The 25,740-nt window shown below is 34.3% G+C and overlaps 1 protein-coding gene across 1 annotated transcript in view; it reads left to right on the top strand.

Annotated features, from left to right (window-relative positions):
* ZDHHC2 (zDHHC palmitoyltransferase 2) overlaps positions 1-25,740 on the top strand; it is a 67,910-nt gene that overhangs the window by 22,897 nt on the left and 19,273 nt on the right. The window contains exons 2-8 of the mRNA XM_079142767.1: positions 2,725-2,751; positions 4,702-4,796; positions 13,902-14,022; positions 15,531-15,600; positions 16,568-16,600; positions 21,527-21,647; positions 23,846-23,978. Coding sequence (XP_078998893.1) covers positions 2,725-2,751; positions 4,702-4,796; positions 13,902-14,022; positions 15,531-15,600; positions 16,568-16,600; positions 21,527-21,647; positions 23,846-23,978 — 600 coding nt within the window. The remainder of the gene's footprint in view (positions 1-2,724; positions 2,752-4,701; positions 4,797-13,901; positions 14,023-15,530; positions 15,601-16,567; positions 16,601-21,526; positions 21,648-23,845; positions 23,979-25,740) is intronic.

The raw sequence follows: 25,740 nt of genomic DNA, 5'->3' as shown, positions 1-25,740 counted from the left end.
ACATATTACACTGGATTAAAACTCAGAATTCACACAAAAACCCAATAGTTATTTTTGGAAGATCTGTCACAAATATGCTACTTAATTCTTATATTGATATAAATAATCAAATTATGTTTGATTATATCTATATTTTCTATATAGTTTTCTATATATACAGAAAAAGTATTTAAGCCTAAATAGCAACCTGTTCTTAATCAGCAATTTACAAATAAAAATATTTGTATATTTGTCACTAGAAAATGGTGTCATATTTTCTATGATTCATCTCATGTTCTTACACAAGAAAGGAAATTTTGAAATTTGACAACTCCGCCCTAAACTGAAAATTATAAGGTGAAGGAATCACTGACCTACTAATTAAATAAACATGATTGAGAGAACATGTATGTCCTAAGAATTACAAAACAAAGCCCTAGTATACTCCACATATCTGTTAATGAAATAATTTGAAAATTTTGATACTATTATATAGTCAGTGATAAGTCTTAACATTTTGCTGGTATTTGTTAAACCATTTGAAAACAATTACACATAACTTTACTTACAACATATATGCAAATATGGGATTATTGACCACAGTACCTTAAAGTCTCTCAAAAGAAAATTAAGCCAATAAGAAAGTCAGAATTCACTCTGAAGAGATAGGAAAAATCAATTGTATTTTTAAAATAATGCTAAACTTTACTAGCAATGAGGGAAATGAATACCAAAACAAGAATTTTCATTTCTGCCTGTGATATTGACAAAACTTAAAAGCTTATGTTTATAGGAAATTGGATAGGTTCATCTTGGTGAGTGTAATCAGATACAGCCTCTTTTGGACTTTTACATCTCATTCTACAAATGATAAGAATAATTTAATACAAGCGTGTGTCTAAGTATGACTTGATTAATTGTAAAAAAAAAAAAGCATCTATGGATTTTGAAAAACATTTAGGGGAAAACAAGCCATGAGTGGCAAAACTAACTTCTAAAAAGATGTCTTTGAATGCTTTTCCAATTAATAGGGTAGTGTTCTGAGTCAAAAGGTGATCAACTCATTAATTGTACTTGTTTCCTTAAATGTCATTTTGTTTTACTGTTTTCAGTTCTGACAGCTGGAGGCATGGAATAGCAAATGCATTTTCTTTAAAGCACCAACACCAATGGAATGGTCACTTCAGGGTCTTCCATATATAAATGCACAAATGGAGTCAAATTGCTTTACCATTTTCTTAGATGAGCTCCTCTGAAGGACAGGAAGTTTGGATGAAGTGTTGTATGTAGTCAAGTTTGGAGCAACAGCAAAGATGAGCAAGGCAGTGCCTAGAGAGAAATGCGTAGGCGCGGTGGTAGGTTCAGATGTAGAAAACAGCGAGCTTTCAGCCCTCACCACTTTAGAGATTCTATGAGAAAATAATCTAACTAGCCTCTGATTTGCAAGCAGACTTGTGAAACAGGTCCTTGCTAAGTCATAGGTCATGGTGCTGCCTGTCAAGCCCATTCCTAAGATCAGGTGCCTGTCAAGGTTGGTAGAAGACCTGGAAATGATTTATTATTTGGGCTAAAAGAGAGCATTTAAGGGGGAAACAGTAACTTTTTAAATATTTGAAGTTCTATCATTTAGATTTTATTTATTGCTTTAGATTGGAAGCCTAGATATTGCAGGTAGAAGCCACAAGAAGCAATTTTCAGCATCCTGTAAGAATGAATTTTCTTATTCTTAGAGCATCCAGTAATAGAATGGGCTGCTCGCCAAAGCTGTGGGCTCCTGCTGGCTCTAGAAATGCCTAAACTGACACTCAGTAGCTTACTTGAGAAGGAGGTTGGTTGGATGAGGTAGTCCTAAAAATCTCTCACATTACCCTGATTCTAGCATTTCTTTTGACAGTAACACTTCATTCCAGAACTAAGGACTGGAATCATGTACCCTTTAAAAAACAAGTAGGAACAAAAATACATAAAATCAAACTTTCCTGTGGTACAACTGAGATAGGCCAAAACTGCCCTCCCCCCAAGACAAAAAACAACTTTATTACAGACACAGGAAGACTACATGGAACAAAACAATTAGACAATACACAAAGTAAGAAAACGGTCTGGATTACTAAATGCAGTTTCTTGTCCCAGCTTGTTTCTGCTCCTTTGGCCCCTATCTTAATCCATCTGCTACCTTCAAATATTTACAACAGCCTCTGACAGATGGCTATTTCCCTTGCACTGCCTGGGCCCCTCATATACAATGAGGAGCAGTTAGACCCATCAGCATGAGAATATGAACTGTTGGAAATATGAAGAGTATGTGCTCTGGACACAGCATTTTATTCTTTGTTGAGAGCTACCCAGGTGGTTGCCAGTTTATAAAAAGCAATAAATGTCTCTGGAATGTAATGACGTGGTAAACACTGCTTTTATCTGAACCCTGTGGTTGAAGGGAAACGAATAAGCCAATAGATACATGACTAAGACTCACTGGGCACACTTGAAGAATGCTGCTTTACTTTAGAGCTGAAATGCACAATAAAGGTGGCTGACTAGGGCCGCCAGTCTTTCTTCCCCACCCTCACTCCACACAGTGCTTGCCTTTCCTCTAAGTAAAGTTGAACAAATATTTAAAGAATGTTGGTTCAGTGGGAAGCCAAATTATTAACCTATGTAAATGCCTTATATCTCTTTTAGACTGTATGTTTGCCATGAACTTCATGTAACCTATTACCTGTCTTTTGTTTTCTATTTCCATAGTGTCCATGGAAAACATTGGCGAACAAGGTAAAATGAATTATGCTACTTTTATGGGAGTAACTTTAAAAAAAAACTTTTTGGAAAAAACGAATTGTATCCATTTGGATTGGGTGGCAATTAAAAATTACTCTTTGAGAAATGGAAATAAGACATCTCATTTCTCTAAATTCCTAGACTGAATTCTGTCAGACACTTGGCAAAGAACATGCCTGAGAAAATGAACTTAAAGAAGCAAAGATTTATTTTGGCTCATGGTTTCAGAGGTTTCAGTCCATGGTCAGTGAACTGCCTCCATTGTTTTAAGCCTATGGTGAAGGCGGAACATCATCATGTAAAGAAAGTGGTGGAGCAGAGCTGCTCACCCCATGGCTGTCAGGAGGTGGTAGAGAGGAACCAGGGACAAAATATACACTTGAGAGACACACCCCAGAGACCTACTTCCTCCAGCAACTTGGCCCCATCTCCTGAAGTTTCCACCACCTCACAATAGCCCATTAAGCTAAGAATTCACCAATGGATTAATCCACTGATGAGGTCAGAGGCCTCATGATCCATTCTCCTTCCAGAGGCCCCACCTCTGAACACTGCTGCATGAGGGACTAAACTTTCAACATATAGGTTTTTGGAGGAACACTGCAGATCTAAACCATAACACAATCCGCCCTGAGATGACAGTAATTGTGCCTAAAATCCCTATGACTCAGAGGTACAGGGATATCAACAGTCTCTGCCCCAACTTTCATTATTACCTAATAACTGGGTCATCTGCATAATTTAGGAAAACTACCCTTGGCTGTGATCATCTCACACTTATTGAGAATATTCAAATTATTATTGCCTTATTGGATAATTAAAATTTTTAATGATTCTGTAAATATGACTCTCATCATTCTTTAGATAAATTAAAAAGTACTATGGGTAGAAAGAAAAATAATAGATATTCAGTAGATTAGACAAAAGGGAATGAAGGGAAGAGAGGGGAATAGGAAAAGGAAAGACAGTGGAATGAATCTGAAGTAATTTTCCTTTGTACTTGTATGAATACATGATAGTGAATCCCACCATCGTGTACACCCATAAGAATGGGGTCCTAACTAGAATAAAATATATTCCATGCTTGTATAGTTATATCAAAATGAATTCTATTGTCATGTATAACTAAAAATAACCAATAAAAATTTAAAAAAAAATTATCTTCACCAAAAAAAGTTTTAAAATGCTAAACATACTGTATTCAATATGAGCATTTTATTCAGCTGTCTCTCACAGAATTATATATGCATTATTCAGAGTAAATTATCATCACTGCTTACAAAGTTAGTATTTTTAAGTTTGTGTAGTACTCCAAGACTTTAAATCACCACACAAAGTATATTTATATATTACCTCAGAGTATTCAAAATGCTTTTCTTAATGATTATCCCATGTGATAAAGCACTTGCACTCCCACCAAAGGAAATCTTTTTGTCTAAGTGGACAAAGAGAAGCATCTCTTCATCCTGCTTATACATGTTGTCATGAGGGAGGGCCACCAGTGTAGACTGAGCAAATGAGCAGACAGCTTCTCAGGTGCTGCTTTTGCTTTTTCTCAATAAAGAGATATTTTTAAAGTTTTGACATTTGTTTAATGCTGTGTTTCTCTTCAAGGTTGCAAGCATAACTGACTAATTTTTACAATTTATAAAATGGCTCTTTAGCCATTTTGTCAATAGATAGATGTGTTTGCAGATGGGAATTTCAATTCGTGGGTGTAGGTATAATTATGTATTTAGGAGTTTTTTTTTTTTTTAGAAAAAGCACTCTTGGCATTTGGTTTATATTTAATAAGTTGTGCTTATTCTAGTATGATGCAAATGAATTTTTATGACATTATAATTACTAACTTGGCTATTTTAGAACAAGCAGATATTTTGTGAGGACCATGATTTGAGTATGTATTTGTGTATCACAATGATAATTATGTTTCTCTCATTTTAGTTGTGTGCCTGATGGCTTATCATCTACTTTTTGCAATGTTTGTCTGGTCATACTGGAAAACTATCTTTACATTACCAATGAATCCTTCAAAAGAAGTAAGTTTAACAGTTATCCTAAAGAGAGAAATTGGTAATACCGATGTCTGAAAAATGAATTTTTTCATTTCATTAGTGTTACAAACTTATTGAGTATAGTGATTTTTTTGGGGGGGACTTAAAAAATGCTGTGTTAATAAATACTTGAATTTTCATTTGATAAAGATTACCTTTGTACCAGATTGTTATTTACTTCCATTATCAACTGTTAGGCATTCCATTTCTACTTCAGAGTCAGATATCAAAATGGGTGGATAGATAGAGCTGACTGGTGGACAGAATTCTATTATAATTATCTTACTAAAGATGTAATAGTTGGCTGTCAGCTACCGGAAAAAACAACAACAAATGGCTTAACTTACCTTTTCTACAGTCAAAAAATCTATAGCTAGTCCACTGCTTCTAGGTATGTAGACTTCATCTACCTTTTTGTTCTACCATGTGTAGCTTCTGTTTTCAAGGCCACCTCTTGGTCTAAGAGGATAGTTCAAGTTACATCTATAATGTCTACATTTCCAGACAGACTAGAGGAAGTAGGAAAGGGGAGGAGAAGTATATGCCCTTTCCTTTAAAGATACTTTCTAGAAGTTACTGATACCATTTCCAATTACATTTAGAACTTAGTTATATGATCACATCTACTCAAATAGATGGGAATTTAGTCTGTTTTCAATGGTCATGTTAAGCACCACAGATTAAGGGAAGAGTGATTTGGGGAAAACAGCTTACAATCTGTGCTACAGTAGGGCTTAAGCTGAATGATCTGATTAAATTAAACTTGCATTTTGAAAAGATTGTTCTATTTGTTTCCAGATCTTTCATCTGGTTCTTGGAGCAAAGGTCTAACTCTTACAGATTTGTGTATTTTTGGCACTTAGTCCAGTACATGTTTGTTGAATTCTTAAAAAAATTAAAAAAAGTAAGTTGAAACATTACCAATGTTGTCCTAAAGATAAGAAATCACTTAGTCCCATACATGTTTGTTGAATCGAAATGCACTTTGTAATAACAATTTAGTCTTATTAGACTAAATTAAAAGAAAAAAGAAAAAAAGAAAGTGATCACTTCAGGTTGATTCCTGACGCAATCAGTTTGAAATGCAGCTGTGGTTAAACAGGCACATAAATATGCTATCTGACCAGAAAAGAAAATTAAAAACAAAACCACAGATATATGTGCATATAGTTAATTTTGTGAATGGACTAGAATGCTTTAATGTATTGCCTTTTCTTCCTCTTCTCTCTACTTTTTCTTTCCCGTCCTCTTTTTCCTTTTCCTACAATATTTAGTTCTTTCCATTGTTTGTCTTCCCTCCATCTTGGCCTTCGTTGTAGGTTTGAAGGAAAATGCTGACTTCTGTAGTAGTCATATCCACTTTGGTGGTTTGCCTACAATCTCTTTATTGATGACTCCCACATCTATTTCTGAACTCTCCTCTTAGCTTCAAACTTCTGGATCTTCCTGCAAAACATAGCTCCTTGATCTGACATCTCAGTCACAGAACACAGAAGTCATCACCTTCTCCTTCCTTCAGCCATGACTCATCTGCTTTTCTATCAGTTAATGCCACTGCCATCCACATGGCAGAGCCATACCCAAATCTTCCTTCCTCCCAAGCCTCCCCCAGCACCCAAGTCCTCCTGATGTTTTCACTTTTGTTTTTTCTAATTCTCTATTTTTTCTATCATTGTCCTAATTCAGGCTCTCAATCATCTCCCTTGTCCAAGACATTATGATCTCCATGTTATACTGTTTCGGTCTTACCTTCTTACCCTCATTCCCTTGACAGAACCCTGCACAATGTATCCTCCATCCTGAAGCTGGAGGGTTTCATCTGAAAAGAAATTTAACACTGACTCTATTGCTTGGGTCTCTTCTGTGACTACATAACCCACAGAGGGAAGTGCAATCTTCCATGCTTAGCAGCAAAGAGCTCTTAATTTCTGGCTCCTTTATATTCTGGTAGTTCTTAACTTCACATAGTTTCCTGTGACCACCACAGCAGTATTTTCTTTCTAGAATATTCTTATCCTTTTTTCATAGAAAGAATTCATGTTTTCACCAATACTAGCAGCTTCTTCTCGGTCTCCTTTTGCTTATTTTCCTCTGGACCTCTAAAGAATTGAATCATTCCAGAGCTCATTTCTGGAACTCTTTTCTTATATATCCACATTTATTCCATTAGCAATTTATTTTAATTTTATGAGTTTCCCATTGCTACAGCTCTCATTAATGCCTGGTCCATTTTTCTAAACTCCAGAGTCATTGACAGCTACCTATTTGACAACTGATAAGAATTTCAGATTCAGCATATCTGAAACCAGACTTCCTGTTTCCACCCTAGTTTCCCAGTCCTCCTATTCCTGAAGTTTTCCCATCTCAGTAATGACAAATTTATCTTCTGGTTGCTCAAGCCAAGAATCTTGGACTCATCTTTGGCTACTATCTTTCTCTCTGAGATCATATCATTCTTCTGCTCAGAACTTCCCTGTGATAACTGATCTTTCTCAGAGTAAAACTCTAGTTCCTCATTGTGACCTCAAAGGCTTTCTGTGGTCTGGTCCACACCACCTCTCTGACCTACTCTTCTGTCTTCAGTGCTATTCTGGCCACATGGGCTTTTATGCTAAACATGTCCCTCCTTCACCAGCCTTGAAATCTATTTCCTCTTGACTTGGAACACTCTTCCCACATGTATCTGTAGCCAAGGCCTTCACTTTTTTCATGCCTTGATTCTAATGGTATCCTTACAATTGAGGGTTTCTGTGATTATTCAGTGTAAAATAGCAAATTTCCTGTCCCTGGAATTCCCTATACCTACCTAACCATATTTGTCTCAAGAGAATTTACCCTCTTATATTCTATTCCTTTATTATTATTTTTTTGTACCATCACTAGAATGTAAGTCCTACAAGGGCATGAACTTTATCTGCTGTCTTCACTACCCCATCACCCAGGCCTACAGCAATGTCTGACCTATAAAAGGTACTCAAAGTGATTGAAAGAAAGTAGGGAAAAAGTTATATATACAGATGCATATTTATGTTTATAGCTTTGACAGGAAGCTAAGGTGACTTCTGATTTCTCCCTAAAATTATAAGTGAGATTATCAGCTAAAATATGAAGAAGGGGTGGGATGATTGAGGTTAGTGGTGTAGGGAAGATTAGAAAAGATGGTTGAAAAGAATGAAAAAGTGAAATGATACAGAAACACTAAAGAAAAAACTCTATTGAAAAATCAAAATCGATGACAGTGAATTCATAACTCTACTATACTTCATTGGATAATTTTTTTCTACCAAAAACACATGCCTTATTTAGTTCAGACACTGTATGCAGTAGATATTTTTTGTTACCATTTTATATAGAGAGCTATTAACTATAAGCATTAATTATCTGAAGGCATCTAGTGCTAACATGTGGCAGAGCTAAGATTCAAATCAAGGTCCTTTTGCCCATTAAGGCCACACTGTTTTCTCTCTACTATACTCTGACATGTTAGTTAGCCTTTTGTTGCTGTGACCAAAAGACCTGATCAGAGCAACGTAGAGAAAGAAAGGTTGATTTTGGGCTCACAGTTTCAGAGGCTACAGTTAACCCACTCCATTGCCTTGAACCTGAGGTGAGGCAGAATATCATGGTGGAAGGGTATAGTAGAGGAAAGTAGCTCAGTTCATGGCAACCAGGAAGTAGAGCAAGGAGCCAGAAAGAAAATATAATTCCCAAGGGCATGGCACAGTGATATACCTCCTCCAACCACACCCCATCAGCCTATAGTTACCACACAGTAGTCCATTCAGATTATTAATCCATCAAATGTATTCATCCACTGATGAGGTTATAGCTCTCATAATTTAATCATTTCACTTCTGAATAGTCCTGCATGAGCTTTTCAGAGAATGCCTCATATCCAAACCATAACATCTGGTATAAAAAGTAAATACCACAGTGGGGTGGGTGTGCCCAGTACATTAACTGAAGCTTCAGGAAAAAATAGAGAAATTTCTGTTTATATGTTATTGTTTTAGTGTTTCTCTTTTTTTAAGTTTGCTATTTAAGGTATATATTACATGACAATACATGTATTAAGAAATAAATACTCATATATTAGCAGTAAAATTTCACATTATTTCTTATGGATAGGAATACATGGTCAAAAGAATTTGGAGATACTGTTTGAAAGAAAACAACCTTTGTTAGGTGGTGAAGGTTCTTGGATTTTTCCATTAAAATACAATATCTTTTACTTTTTCAGCAGCTGGAGACCCCTCACTTGTAAAATGAGGGTCCTGGATTTTAATTGACAATAAAACACTCTCACATGCTAAAAATTTTTGAAAAATTGCACCAAAAATGCAGGAAAAGAGAAAATATAAGAAAATAATGTTAATATTTTCTTGTGACTGTAGAGAGGATATAAGAAATCTGGAACATATGAATCAAAATTACCTTTTTCATAGCAAGATGGTTAAATCCATCATAGTTTTTCAGCTTGTTAGATTTTCTCCCACTATTAAGGTAATATAACCATACTAAAGTATATTTTGAAAATGGAAACTAGGCAAAAAGAAAAAGGAAAAAATTTCCACACTGCCACTGGGATTACAGGCATGTGCCTCTATACCTGGTTTATGTCTTAATTTGTATGTTTTAGATACTAGTAATGTTTTATATTCATCCTAAGTGAAATAGAGCGAGTAAACAAAGATATACAGTTCTGTGAGTTTTCTGTTTTTTGTTTTTTTTTTTTTATTAGATCTTGGTTGTCTTTTTTTAATTTATATATTCTTTTAAAATTATACTCTCCTTTAATCTGAAAACTACGTGTGAGTCCAGGTCTTGGTTTCTAATGTTCTCCAGCAAAAGGAAGGCAGGATCCGTGGAGAAACCACTGATTTTTGAACTGTGGCAGGGAATATTCAGAATGCTTGGGGCATCTTTAAGTGCCAGAAAACAAGGAGGTTACCAGAAGAAAAACTGATGGGGACATGTCAGAAGGACCTGAGCCAACTGAAGTGACTTCTGATGACAAAGGTGGAATAATTTGAGCAAATTGAGTAAATTTAGAAAAATTTTGTTGGATTATAACTCAAAGTAAAAGATAAATGAGACTACTGCTGTCAATAAATGAACAAATAAAGAGGTAGAAGAGAAATAGCTATTGTTTAGAAGAAGTCTAAGTATTTATACTAATACTTTTACCTCAAAGATGGGAGGAATAAAATCCTCACTCCTTAAATGTGAGCTTCACATGGTAAATTTCTTCCAAAGAGTACAGGGTGGGAGAGGGGAAATAATGAGTCACTTGCCCAAAGCTTTCAGTCAGATGACTTGGTTTAACATCAACAGTGACAAGTGGTGGTGGCAGTGTGTGCCCTTGATAGGACATGACGAGTATTGCCCTTTACCTCTGTCACCCTCCTCCTCAAAACCCACAATCCCAATCAAATTATGGGATATATTTTTTTCATGAAAGAAAAACTTCAGATGGATTACAATCGATGGGCTCCCTACAAAGTACCTGAAGAGTAATAATCAAAACTGTTAAGGTAAAAAAATAAAAAAGGAAAATCTAACAAACTGTCACAGCTAAAAGAGACCCAAGGAAATATGACAAAAGTATGATGGTATCCTAGCTGAGATTCTGGATCAGAAAAAGATATTTGAAAAATGGAGAAAATCTGAATAAACTATGCTAAACTTCAGTTAATGATGTATCAGTTTTGGTTCATTAATCTATCAAATGTCCTATGCTGAAGTAAGATGTTAACAATATGGGAAATTTTATAAGGGAGTATAGGGATTTTCAACTATTTTCTCAATTTTTCTCTAAATCTGAAGTGTTCCAAAAAAATGAAACTATTTAAACAAAAACAAATTAGCATATCAAGAATTGTCACATCTGGAGGTTGGTTACCTATTCCACCCTAAGAGATGTTCTGTTCCTTCAGAGATCTACAAATAGCTTCTTTCTTCACATCTGTGATGTGGTATGCCTTTGCATCAGAATGCATTTATTTGATGTATTCCAGGGTGTATCTTTTGGCCTCCATATTAATACCAGTTTTACCAATCTGTATTTGATTTCTTGGTGCAGATCCAGGTTTCTGTGTTTTGTTTGTATGTTTGTGGTAGCAGAAATTGAACCCAGGGGTGCTTAACCACTGAACCACATCTCCAACCCTTTTTTATATTTTATTTAGAGACAGAGTCTCACTGAATTGCTTAGGGCTTTGCTAAGTTGCTGAGGCTGGCTTTGAACTTGCAATCCTCCTACCTCAGCCTCCCAAGCCACCGGGATTACAGGCATGTGCCACCATGCCTGGCCACTATGTTTATTCGTTAAGAACATTAAACATACTAAGGAATCTTCCAGTTTTAGCACTCCCCAGAACTTTTTTCTACGGTGAAAAGGATCCAGAAGCTGTAAAAAATAAAGGTAATATTATTTAATTCAATCCATTTGACTAATTTTAGGTTTTTGGTTTTTTTTTTACCAAAGTAACTTACAATACTAGGTTTTACACTAAGTTTAGAAATGGGGATGGAATATGTATGTGCCTGAATAATGAGAATCATGGTTCTGAGTATGTAAAGTTGGGGACAAGTATATAAAATAACTTTTTCCTTGACATGCAGTGATTTGACCTGGCCTTACAACATCACATGGTGCTATGCCTGATATGCCAAACAAATAGTTCCAAACAGGAAACCCAGTTCTATTAAGACCATTAGTATGTCTGCATTTCAGTTCTTTCAAGACAGTTAATAGCACTTTCAATTTTTAATTTCAAAGCAGTGCCATCTACAAGTACATGATGCCCAGCATAGAATTTTTATTTGAGAAAGAAAAAATCTCATAAATCTTTTGGTCAATGAAGATGATCACATGTGATCGATCAGTGAACAACTTGAATCTTTCTCAGTTCTTGAATTCTGTGAAGGTCCAAATGCTGACAACATTTTCATACCCTTAGCTTCCCATCAGAGTTCTTTTCCAGAGTCACTTTGAAAATAATGGAATGAACCTAGAGATTCGTTATCCATTTGGGAGATAGTTTCCCACCTGTTGGAAAGGTGGTTCCCAGTGTTTTCTTGGATTCGAGATATTTAGATCTGCTGTTTCTCCTGTCCAGCCTCCAGGATCAGCCTCAAGGCACTTTGTTGAGCTTCCAGAGTTCACACTGCTCACAGCCTGCACAAGACTTTGTTTACATATTCTAGCTGTCAGAATAGTGTATAAGCAGGCTTCATTTTTAAAAAGGTGAATAATTAAGGTAGCAAACCCATGAAGAGCAGCTGATAGAAGGGACACACGAAACCTTTCCTAAATGTGGCCTTTACTTACTTGTATTCATTTGGAGGACTGGTTGAATTTGAAACACTTTGAAGTTATAACAGAAGAATTAGTTAACCTAGAGAATAGTTCTCTCAAATACGTTAGAAACTTAGAAGAAGCCTTACATGTCTACTCGCTTAATGCTAGTGTTTTGTAGTTTTTTAGAATTCATAGCATGTAAATTTTATACTTGGAGAAAACTTCTTTCACCTTAATGGGTCTGAAATTTTATGATCAGATTGAAAGGTTCAGGCATACAGGAATAATATTAAAATTTATTTACATTTGAAATCTGGAGACTTGTTTCTATCCTTAAAATAACCTTGGCAGAACTGTCAACTGCTGAACAAAGATTTTTTTTTTTTTTTTGAGGGGGTGGGTACCAGGGATTGAACTCAGGACACTCAACCATTGAGCCACATCCCCAGCCCTATTTTGTATTTTATTTAGAGACAAGAGTCTCACTGAGTTGCTTATTAGCACCTTGGTTTTTGCTGAGACTGGCTTTGAACTCACAATTCTCCTACTTCAGCCTCCGGAGCTGCTGGGGATTATAGGTGTGTGCCACTGTGCCTGACTGAACAAAGATTTTTAAGTTTATTTCTCTGAGGATAAAGATTTAGGCTCAAATACCATGACCTTTTTTTTTTTTCATTATTTTTCTTTTTTTTACCATACTTATATCTCTTTTAAAAAATTCATAAAATGCTTTATACTTACCAAAAAGTATATATAATATATTATTTAGAGAACAATAAAATGAAAACATCTAACAATCACTTAGTCATATTTTCCATATCTCCTACATACTTCTTACTGGTATTTCTTGATATACTCAAGAAATAACAACTACTCTGCACTTTGTTAATTATTCCCCTTTTCTTTATAATTTTATCACATATACATGTATTTTTAATAATATATAGATCACTTACATTGCTGGTTTTAAAATTTTGTCAGAAAGGAGTCATTCCGTATATGTTCTGTAAGCTGGGTGGTTGTTGCTGTCTTCAGTAACAAGCTGAAGACAGTAATAGGTTGAGATTGGGTCCTTTGTTTGCATAGCTGTCATCCATTAATCATTAAGTGCTAACAGTATATTGAATGTATCCCATCCCAGTTTATTTCCAGTACCCTTTTGATGGATATTAGGTAGTATTTAGTTTTTTACATTTCAAAAAATGATGCTGTGGTTATCCTTGTTCACATCTATTGAAACATGTTTATAGAAGTGCATACAAGAGACTTTTTAAACTTTTTTTTTGGTGTGTGTTATTATCAAATAAAAATAATTGTTTTATAATTAGTTGGACCAGTTTGGACTAGAGATTATGTGTGATGATTGACCCTAAGTTAAAACTTACTTGGATGAGAAAATGTGCTTGATTGATTTTTTTCTACTTTTGTTCCTAATGGTATCCAAATGAAAAATTTATCAATTGAGCCATATGTATTTACTGGGCCATTTTATCCATCATATAATTAGTATTTGGATAGAAAGCTAAGACTTATAACCATTTTATATATCCTATTCCTTTTGAGTTTCCCAAATACCTGAAAATGTAAATATACTTATTATACTTTTTCTAGATGTATAAAGTAGTGATCCATGAGGTTAACAGACTTTTCCAGATTTGAAATTCTATTACTTCTCTGAATATACTATGTATCATTAATATTTTATAAGTACCTTTGGGTATAGTGGAGTAGACCAATATGTCATCCTCCTTCAAAAATAATGATTAAAATGTAAATTTATTCCACAGTTCCATCTCTCTTATGCAGAGAAAGACTTGTTGGAGAGAGAGCCAAGAGGAGAAGCCCATCAGGAAGTTCTTAGGCGAGCAGCCAAAGATCTTCCCATCTACACCAGAACCATGTCTGGAGGTCAGTGTGGATAATGAGTGTCTTGGAACAGTGTCCAAATGATGCACTGTGGTGACTGTTACAAAAAATGTATGTATTTAAAACTGGCAAACACTCATCTCAAAAGAGTTATTTCTTGGGTTGCTATAAAATGTTTCTGTACAATTCACTTAAATAGAATAGAAACATGAATAACCGGTGCAGAGATCTCAACTAAATCAGAATTCACTCTAATTCTGTTTTTGTCTTCTAAGTTGTGACTTGGTGAAGATGTAAAAGCTGCTAAAATCTTGCAAGAGTATTCATGTTGCAGTATGTTTTAAAGTTTTAATTATGGACTTTCCTATTTGTACTTAAGGGAGCAGTATCTAAAATGAATATGAATTAATAACTTCATATGCACTTTTCATAAATCTAAAACTATGATTCTGCAAATCATGTAAGATAGTTAGATGTTGGTACAGTTTCTTTAGCCACCTTTAAAATTTAAACAATTTTTTTTTTTTTTTTTTTTTTTTTACAAATACAATTAAATACATCTCTTCCTTGGGTCCGATTTTTAAGGCAGTTTAACATCTAATTAAACAGTTGTATTAAAAACTGACACACATGGACTATTGATACTTGTCTACCAAGACTTACCCAGAAATTCTTTTATAACTTTAGACCTGTGCTTCACATTATAGCACCCATTGGCCCATTTAGTTATTAGCTGTCCAAGTATGACTAGTCAAAAGTTGAGATGTGCTTTAAACATAAAATATGCAATTGATTTCAGTGATGTGGTATGGAAAAAAGAATGTGAAATATCTCATTAATATTCTTACATTATTTATATTCATTTTTAACCTACTTCAGAATCATAATTGAATAATTGAAGTCTCACACACAATTTATATCCTGTTTGTTTTCACTGTTCCTCAGTTATCAAGTGCATCCTGTAAGACGCTTCTGTACTGAAATGACATCTTCACATCAGCCATCTATAATTGTCTTTCATATCTGTATTATAGAAGAAAAGATGAGGGGTTCAGTTACAAGAATTAAAATTCTCTATTGGAAGTACTTCCTCCAGTACTCATTTCTAACCTTGTATGCTGCCCAACAGAGATGTGAGATCTTTCCCAATTATGCAACTAAGAGAGTTCATCAATTTTTCAGATATGTTTCTGCAGTTGTATCTTCTCACCCAGTTATACACAAGAAATAAATTCATTTAATTGAAGGAGACTATCTACCTTAATAGGAATGAACATACCTGTGCCTTACTATGACTTCTGACTATGGAGAACACCTCAGAAAAGTTTTCCAAATAGATCCTCTGTTCTTGGGAAACATTTCCAGAGAACTCTGATTGTAGGCGCATCTCTCTTTTTTTTGTACTAACACAGAGTTGAATACCTTCTTTTTACCAAGTTTTAATTCAGTATGCATTTTAGAATTTAAATTTGGAGAAATGATAAAAGCCATTTAATTGTACATTCAATTCTGTGTTAAATCTAAGACTAAGTGGAGCTTTTTGTTCCTAGCAATCCGATATTGTGACAGATGCCAACTTATAAAACCAGATCGTTGCCATCACTGTTCCATCTGTGATAAGTAAGGAAACCTGTTTTCTACTTCTAAAATATCTGCATGCTAGTGGTCTTTTAATTTAGTATTTATTCTGTTTTCCAGATTATTACCTTTTTTCCTTTCTTATGCTTCTCAGATCATTATTAGGAAATATAGTTGGTATAATCATTTGTATTAATACCAATGTGGCTTAGGACCACAGTCACTTGTCCCTTTCCCCACACACCATTTATGATGACATGAGGTGCTTGATTTTCTGCAGTTCTGAATTGGATAGTTCAATTTAGTAAATACTTCTGTGAGAATTTTCCATTAAAAAAAATTTTTTTTTGTAGTTGTAGATGGACAGAATGCCTTTATTTTATTTGTTTATTTTTTTGTGGTGCTAAGGATTGAACCTAGTGCCTCACACTGAGCTACAGCCCCAGCCCAGCATTTTCGATCTTTATAAAGATAATTCACTTGAATTCATAACAAATATTATTATATATTTAGTGTGCTACATAAATAGTATAATTTGACTTAACGATTAATATTAATGATAAAATTTTATCCAGACTTTCCATAAGATGTTGATGTTTTGTACTTTTTAAAGCATAAGGTAGTTGTATATTAATATATTATTTTTTTACAAAATGATTTGATTTGCATTTTAAAGCAGGTACTATTACTAAGTGAGAAATGTTGGGTGTGCCTTTAATCCCAACTATATCAGAGGCTGAGGCAGGAAGAACTCAAGTTCAAAGCCTGGGTGGTCAGCATTGTGAGGCCTCATCTCAAAAACAAACAATATTTAAAAAGATTATAGTTCTATTATTATATCACAACTAAAATCAGCTATAGTATTTTTTTCAATGACAACTTTTGCTATTACCTTTTATATAAGTAATTTTGCAATATTTTACTTGCCATAAATAAAACAATGTTTTAAATTTTCCTTGTATAACAATGTGATTAAAAATTTGTGGGGTGTTGACTTTTTTTTTTTTAGATGTATTTTGAAGATGGATCATCATTGTCCATGGTGAGTAGGCTCTGTACTTAAGTAGGCTTAGGTCTCTTGTACATTTTTATAAATCAAGTAATTTCTGTATTTAAATATTTTGGCAAATGAAATGTTTCCTTAATTGACCTAGAAGCACTTCCAGATTCAGTTTCTAATGTTTGTTAAATTAGCTCAAAAAAGTCTTTATTTAGGAGTATTTTTATAAAATAATTTTAAAACAGAAAAGTTAATAATATAAAAATTAATTTTACATGTTTTCTCAGTAGAGTTTTCTTTATATGCACATATAAACACAGAAATTCTAAAGTATTTTCCAGAAATGTGCACAGAGATTTTTCCATTAATTATACATAATACTAATAAAACCTCATGGAGGTTTCTAAGGAAGAATCAAATCCCTAAAGCTTTATCCATTATTTTAAATAAAACTTGATATTGAGGAATAGAATGTCAAAAACACAAAAGCACAGAACTGTTTAAACAAGATATTTTACTTAGAATTCACTAATGTTTTCTAATATTTCTAAGTTATGAAGTTAAGTTACTTAATAGAGAACTATTTGAAAGATCAGATTCATGAAGGTTGATTTCCCGCCCTTTTCCTGTAATTTTCAACTCTGACAACCAGGCCAAGCTTGCCAGCAGGTTGAATTTGGACATTAGTCATACTTATTCCACAAACCTTGTCTCCTTTCAGGGGTGATGCCACAGGAAATATACACATGCCCACAAGTCTACACAAGACTTCATTTGAAATATGTGAAGGGAATGGTTCTGGGGCTGGGGAGATAGCTCAGTTGGTAGAGTGCTTGCCTTGCAAGCTCAAGGCCCTGGGTTCAAATCCCCAGCACTGCAAAAAAAAAAAAAAAAAAAAAAAAAAGGGAATGGTTCTCTTTATAGCAGGAAATAGGGAATATAGGGTTTATAGTACCCTAGATTTCTCTTCCTTTCCTTCAACTAGATTTCCTTCTTTAAAGTGTTAAGATTAGTCAACTCCTATAAGAATGATGTTCTTCTTAAAAAATCTCTACAAATAACCCCATTTGTACTAATTTACATCTGTGTTATTTTTGTGAACAAGTGTTCCCCCACCCAATATTTTCAAGTGTAAGTTTTCTTAATCCTCCTATATTCCTCTTTGCCCCCACCATACCAGATGCTGTCAGTGTCCCACCCACACTCCCATGACCCACCTGTGAGTTCATCACACCTGTAGAGGACAGTTCCCATGCCTGCAGACAGTCCCCCATCCCAGGCACCTGTATTTCTTTGCTTCTCCATCTGTGGTCTTTTTTCTACCTCGGTTGGTTTGTTCAGCTCACAAGCTGGGCAGTCCAGAAGTGCCAGGGAATTATTAGCCCCAGGGCCACCCTCAACCAAGGAGGACCTGTCCAGTTACACAGTTTAGTTGGCATTCTCCCTTCTCTCCCTACTCCCCTCCCCACCTTCCTTTTTTTCCCTTTGTGCTGGGGATACACCCCAAGGTACTGCACATACTAGGAAGGTGCTCTACCCCTAAGCTATATCCCCAAACCCTCTCCCTTCTTTGTCTCAAACTATATCAAAGTTCTTAACTTGGGGTCTGCTTTTAGGGAAACCATACTAATACTCTCCTTTCTGGATTGCTGTGGATTCTGGATATATTTAGCAGTGGTAAAATAATCTGGATCATAAAGTTGATTCTAATTTTTCCAATTTAATAGAAAATTGGGATGATAATGAACAGAGAGGTAAAAATAATTAGGATTCATTCCAGACCGGTACATACCTATAAAGCTTGCTATGTCCTTGCTATACTCTCAAAATTATAAAAATAGAAAATAATGATTTGCCATTATGTTAGTCTTTCTAAACCTGCAATTAATTTGACTGAATAAGAAACTTATAGGATAATTGGACAATCTTTCAAATTTTGACAGATCCTATTAAATAACTGAAAGGATACAGGCATAAGACTCTGGATTTTTTAAAAAATAGGCTCACATTTCATACCTGCATACTGTCTTGCACTCTTCCTTTAATGGTAATATGGAAGAAGTTTAACGACCTGACTGCTTCCTGCACTGTTTCTTCCCATCTGCCAGCCCCTGTCCCCACCATCATCTCAGCTTTGGGCATTCCCTTGAAGAAAGCAATAGCCATGTCGATTTGTGAAGGGTTTTACACCAAGGTCCTAATATTCAGCAGATGGCTGCTGAATGGAGCAGTCAATTTTTAAAAAAATATCAAATTAAAAATTTAAGTTAAAAAATGTGTAGGTCTGGGTGTGTGGCTCAGTGGTAAAGTGCATGCTTAGCATACACAAGTCTCTGGGTTCAGTCTCCAGCACCCAAAACACACACGCACATTATGGTTCTAAATTCAAAATTAAAAACAGTGACCATGTTCTTCTAGCCCCTTTTCCCTTTTCACAGAGAATCACAGGTCTAAATGTGTATGTGCAGGGGTATCCCGCCCTCCTTTTTAAAAACACAAAGTTTCTCTAGTATTAGCTTTACTGGCTTTCTATTAGAGAAGATTTTTCATTTAGTGTAAAATTATAATTATATATTAATAATACTTTCACATATTTGTCCAAAATTAGGTAACACAAATAAAACAATTTTAGCTTTAATTTATTGAGTGCCTACTGTATTCTAGAGACCATACGTATAATCTGACCATGACAGACAAAGTAGAAATGACTTGTCTCATTCTCTTTGTTTGGTGTTGCTGGGGTTTGAACCCAGGGCCTTGTGCATTTGAGGCATTCACTCTACCAAATGAGCTGTATCCCCAGCCCAATTTGTCCCATTTTAAAAGGAAGGAAAGTAAAGCTCAGAAAACTTGAAATGTGGACTCAAAGTCATATAGTATTTTAGACTTGGAAGGCCACATTCTTCCCAATAAATTGTGTTCTTTTTCCAGTTTAGACTCAGAAAACAATTGCCCTGAACAGAGCCAACAGCTGTGCTTACAGTATTAAAGGGATATTTACCTAGAACATGTTGTTTCTTCATGTGAAGTCATTCCTTTTCCAGATGGAAGAAACTCAGACTTGGATTGGGTTCTCTTCCTTTTCCATCTGAGTCTTCATACTAGTAGGCAGTTAAAATGTCTAGCCAAAATCTCTCTGTCATAAGAGGAAGGTATTATTTAAAAATAAATGTGATTACTCTGTTTCTTCTAGTAATATACATATAAAATTCTCTCCAGATACATTTCAAACTCTAAGATGCTTGGTCCTTATTTACTGAGCTTCTGCCATGTTTTCTACCTCTGACATGCAAATTATTCTTAATAGAAGTTAAAGGAAGCCAAATTGGGTATTATAAAATCTGTGATCAAAATCATTTTAGTCTATAAATACAAATGCTCTTCATCACTTAATCTAAAAGCTGCTTCTTACATTCTTGTAGGAAGGGAAGCAATCTGTCCTGTCTTCTCTAATTCCCCCAGTCCACAAGAGTAATAGCTGACACTCACATTGTCCAGTCTTACAGCACCTCAGCCTTCGCCTACCCATTCCTTTATCTTGAAACCAGCACAAGTAAGCAAAGGCGATATCTTGTATCCTTTTGAGACAGACTATAGTTAGACTGTACAGAATATTACCAGTGTTACTTCTTGCCATTATTTCATTCTGATGCCATGAAAAGCAATCTCAGCAATTGGTTCACTTTCCCACTGGAATCTCTAGAGCTGAAAATATAACTGCATATACAATATGCATCCACAGTTTTGGAAACCCTCATGAATTCCTTTCCCATATGTAAGACCTTAAATTCAAAAATTACTAAATTTAATGCTAGTTCCTTTACCTTATTTTTTATAACCACTTTTCATGTGAACATAGTTTTATTTTTAAATCTGTAACAAAAAGATTTTAATTTATTACCAAAGTCAATAGAGAGCTTATTTTGCTAACACTCAAGTGAGAACAAGGACATTTGAGGAGAGGAAACAATATGTATGTGTTCTATAAAATAGATTCATTTTGTCAGATAACACTGAGTTAACTCAGTAAGCAATGATTTCAGCCAATTTGATGGATTTGTTGTATCACATCTACATGAGGTTATCCTGTAATACCCTGATCTTTATGAGAAGGAAAAAAATCTTTAAGAGAAAGAGTAACTAGAAAATGAGTTGTATTTATATTTTTATTTATTGATAAAGTTTGGAATTCTACCCTTCCCCACCTACCACATAATGATTAGAATAATAAGAACTGAGAATCCTACTACATAACAATTTTAGAATAATATGAACTGAGAATTTGTTAATATACATATTTGGACATTGTATCATATAATACAGAGCTGGATGTCAAAAATGATCTGAGTGGTTTTTTTTTTTACAGGTAAGGAAAATGAAATTCTAATTCACTATTCTACATTCTCAGGGCCATATAATTATTTAGTGTCAAATATGTATTACTACTTGGCCCCCAATTTTATTTCTTTTCATAACCCTCTCATTTAATATGCTTTGACAATCTGGTTGCTTCAATCAATGATGGCAGGCAAGGAGGAATATGTGAAGGCAGTTTATCCAATCAGGGAAAATGTAAAAGATGTAACTTAATCATAATTGGTTATTGAACCCAAAGATAACATAGAAGGAGGACTTAGTTTCTTTAATCTGCCTGACTTTACTAGTTATCTCACAAGCTCTGTGCTTTTAGGCATGTGCTTATTCATATAATTGGACATGAAATGTAGTTACATTAATCACAATTTATTAAAGCAATATTAAATATCATATATTGAAGATCTAAGCACAGAAACTCCTATTTTAGTAAAATTGATTTTTTCATGTTTGCATGTGTAAAGAAATTTTCTGACTTAAAGAAATACTAACAAATTTTAAATGAAAGAAAACCAAACACTGTTAAATTTGAACATATTTATAACTAGGCTGAAGATGTAAAACTCATTGAGACTGTTTTTGTTTTGTTGGCAGGGTGAACAATTGTGTTGGATTTTCAAATTATAAGTTCTTCCTCCTTTTCTTGGCTTATTCTCTGCTGTACTGCCTTTTTATTGCTGCTACAGATTTACAGTATTTTATCAAATTTTGGACAGTAAGTTGTAACTTTAGTGACTTTTCTTCAGTTTATAAAAATACATGACATATAACGTAGATTTCCAGCAGTGAATTATTTCAGACACTGACTTTACAAGATAGAGTTAATTCAGTCAGTCCTCTTTATTCGCAGACTCTATATATTTTAATTTGCCTCCTCAAAATTTATTTGTAATATCAAAACCAGTACTCACAGAGCTTTCATGATCATCTGCAGACACGTGCAGAGTGGCAGAGTTTTTGAGTGTTCCGCATGCATTCTCCCCGTTGAGGTGAAACAAGGCAGAGTTCTGCCTTCTTGCTTCAGCTCTCACACTGTGAACAAATGTGCTACTCACGGTCTGCTGCCATGTCTTTTGCATTTATGTGCTTTTTGTTGATTTTGCTGTTTAAAGTGGTCTTCAAGCATAATGCTGAAGTGCTGTCTAATGTTTCTAAACAAAACTGACATGTTGAATGGAGGAAATACGTTAGATAAGCCTCGTTAGCCTAAGTTATAGTGCTGTTGGCCACAAGTTCCATATTAATGGTAATAAGGGACCTTTTAGCAAAAACCCATGTAAAACAAGGTTGTGAATTGGCCAGTTGATGTAGATGTTATGCCAAGAGTCTTGCAGGAACCTCACCCTGCATTGTCCTTAGGAGCAGCGATTGAGGATTCACAAAGTCAGTGTTCATGGTAACCTTATAGAACATATCTACTGCGAATAATGATAATGGACTATATAAGTAGGTATTTTTCTGTATTTAAAAATAGATGTGTTTTCATGTATAAAAAGATTTCTTGAAACTTTTATTATGTCTTCAATTTTTAGTGGATATCGTTCTATTAGACTTTTAGGACTCATTTTTTTCTGTATTATATTTTTTCCCCAAATCTTAAATCTTTTTTAAATTCATAGACTAATATATTCTGACATAAATTATTACATGTTTAAATAATCACATCTTAATTTATTTTAGTGTATATATTTTGACATTGCTGTTCTAAGGCAATATTAAAAGTATATTAAATATCTGAAGATATTGCTTGTGAATGGCAAATGATCTTAAAAAGCAGTTTATTCCTTATCAGAATGGATTTAGTATTTTCATTAAATTATCCTTTATTATGATGATAATTTCTGAATTGTTAGATCAAGTTTTTGGTTCAAACCAGATATACTACCAAAGAATTGTTGAATACCTACTGTGTGCCAGTTACATTACTAAGTGTTAGGAAGACACAGGTGAAGGGATCTGCTCATAGTAGTTTCCAGTTTGAAGAATGATCTCTAATGAATGCCTGCAGGAATATTAATTCACTGCTTCTCATTCCTGCGAGTGGTTTTCATTCCAAACCACAAATACAATTGACATGGAAGGTCCAGAGTTTTCATCGTGCAGACTCCACTGTTGAAAACTACCAGTGAGATCTTATGACCAGTGTCAATATGACAGGTACTACAGAAACACTGTGACCTTACATCCAGTGGGGCCTCTATTGCCGCTCTGGTGCTTCGCTAATGTCCCATATCCCCGTGCCTTCCATGCTAGAGCCAGTTCAGGTCTCCTTTGACATAACAACAGTCAAGATCAAACTGATTTTGCTTTGAGGTGACTCGTTTCATCCCATGGACATTGTAAAGTTTATTTTAGACAGGTGTTATTCACTAATCTTGACCTTTTCTGTGATGTTATTTAAAATAGCTTGAAGCATTATTGTGGATGTGTTGTTATACGTTTTCTTTTAGTCGATGCTGTTTTTTTGCAGTAATATCGAACATCAATGAGAATGGTAACTAAATTGGGCCAGTTAACCTTAATTTGCTGGCATTATAATAAAACTATTTAAACATTTGTGAATCTGTAGTATGTTAGCAAAACATGTTCAGGTAGCAGATTTAAAACATTTTATATAGTTCCTTCTATCTCACTTCCTACTGTTACACTTTATACTATGCTGTCATAATTTTTCTATGATTTGATTACATAAGATAAAATACTCTAAATTTTAATCTTTGCCATATATACATATTCCAGCATTTAATATGATGCAGTATATATTTATTTTTTCTCCTAAAGTTTTAACACCATGTATCTTTCTCCATATCTAAATTTAGAAAAAAAAATTAAGCAAAAAACTAATTTACTTATAAAAATAGAAGGATACGTTTCCCTTTGACAAAACATGTTATTTTCTTCCTTTCTTTATAGAATGGCCTACCTGATACTCAAGCCAAGTTCCATATTATGTTTTTATTCTTTGCTGCAGCTATGTTTTCTGTCAGCTTGTCTTCTCTGTTTGGCTATCATTGTTGGCTAGTCAGCAAAAATAAATCTACATTAGGTGAGTATTAAATTATTGTAGTTGACAGAACTTTAAATACATACATAGATACTCATTGAAAGTTGCCACATGATTAAACATCAGCCTGTCCTGAAGTGGTAAAAATCATTCTTATTTCTCAAGTTCTTTTGTGTGTGGATAGTCACTTAGACACATGTAAGTTCATTCATTTCAAGTATTTATTGGTCATTCATGCTGTGCAAAGCATTGTGCATATACAGTGACCAAGAGGAAAACAGTCTATTGAGGGGCCCCTAATTAATAATGAAACACAAAGTAATTACAAAATGCAAAATAGCTTGAATGAAGCAAAGAATAAATAAAGAAGTGTGAATAAAGAATTGGGGATGATGGAAGGAACCTATTTAGAATGAGCTGGCAGGAAGGAGCTCACCACAACAAAAAGTACTTAACCTAAGAAGTCACCCATGAAAAGAGCCAGAGCAGAGAAAACAGTATGTTCAATACCCTACAGATATGGGACTCAGCACAGCAGTGCTTAGAGGGAAATGTATAGCTGTATATGTCCATTTTAACAAGGGAGAGATAACTTAAGAAATCAGAAAAAGAAGAGCAAATTTAACTGAAGGCCAGCTGAAGCAAGGAAGTAATAAAGATAGGAGATCATGGAAATAATAAAAAATTACAGAAAACCAATAAAACCAAAAAATTTGACGATTAGCTAACAAGGAAAAATGTAAATACTCATCACAAAAATCAGAAATTAAAGTGAGGACATTACTACTCAGTTTTTAGAAATGAAAGAATTGTAAAAGATTATTATGAACTATTGTATATTAAAAAATTGGTAACCTAGATGGAATGGACAGATTACTAGAAACAAATAAGCCATCAAACAGATTCAAGAAGAAATAGAAAATCAGAACAGACCAATAACAAAGAGATTGAATCAGTAATGCTTCACAACACAGAAAAGCCCAGGGTAAGTTGGCTTCACTGTACGTTAACAGAGAAAAGAGAAAAAACACATCATCTCCATTGATTCAGAAAAAGTAGGTAACAAAAATCTAATACTCTTTCATTATTAAGAGAAAATACACTTAGCAAATTTAGAGTAGAAGGGAACCTCCCCAACCTGATAAAGGGTGTTTATGAGAAATCCACAGCTAAGCTCAGACTCAGAGGTGAAAAACTAAAAACTTTCCCTCTAACATCAGGAACAAAACATGGATATCTACTTACTACTGCTATTCAACATTATACAGCAAGTTCTAACTAGAGCAGTTAGTCAAGGAAAATCAATAAAGGCAACCAAAGGAAAGAAATACAACTATCCCTATTCACAGGTCACATGATCTTATATAAGAATATCTAAAGATTCACAAGAAAAACAGTACTAACAAACTATCTGGATAACTGAATAAAATCAATATGGTGCCAAATCAGTTATGTTTCTCTGTACACAGAAAAATGAACCATCCAAAAAAGGAAATTAAGAGTATCATTCCATTTCAAAAGTTTTTAAAAGAATGAAATACCTAGGAATAACTTTAATCAAGGAGTTTTCACACTAGCACACTGAAAACTACGAAGCATTATTGAAAGAAGTTAACAAATACTTAAATAAGTGGTAAGATTCCCTATGTTCATGGACTGGAAGATTTAACATTGTTAAGATGACTGTAGGACCCAAAGGGATTTATAGATTCAGGGTAATTCCTTTTTTGCATAAATGCAAAAAAGCTGATACTCATATAGAATTCATATAAAATTACAAGAGAACTCAAATAGCCAATATAAT

The sequence above is a fragment of the Sciurus vulgaris genome, assembly GCF_902686455.1.
Source record: "Sciurus vulgaris genome assembly, chromosome: 5".
NCBI lineage: Eukaryota > Metazoa > Chordata > Mammalia > Rodentia > Sciuridae > Sciurus > Sciurus vulgaris.
Note: the sequence above shows the minus strand (reverse complement) of the source record. Positions and strands in the feature narration are given on the sequence as shown.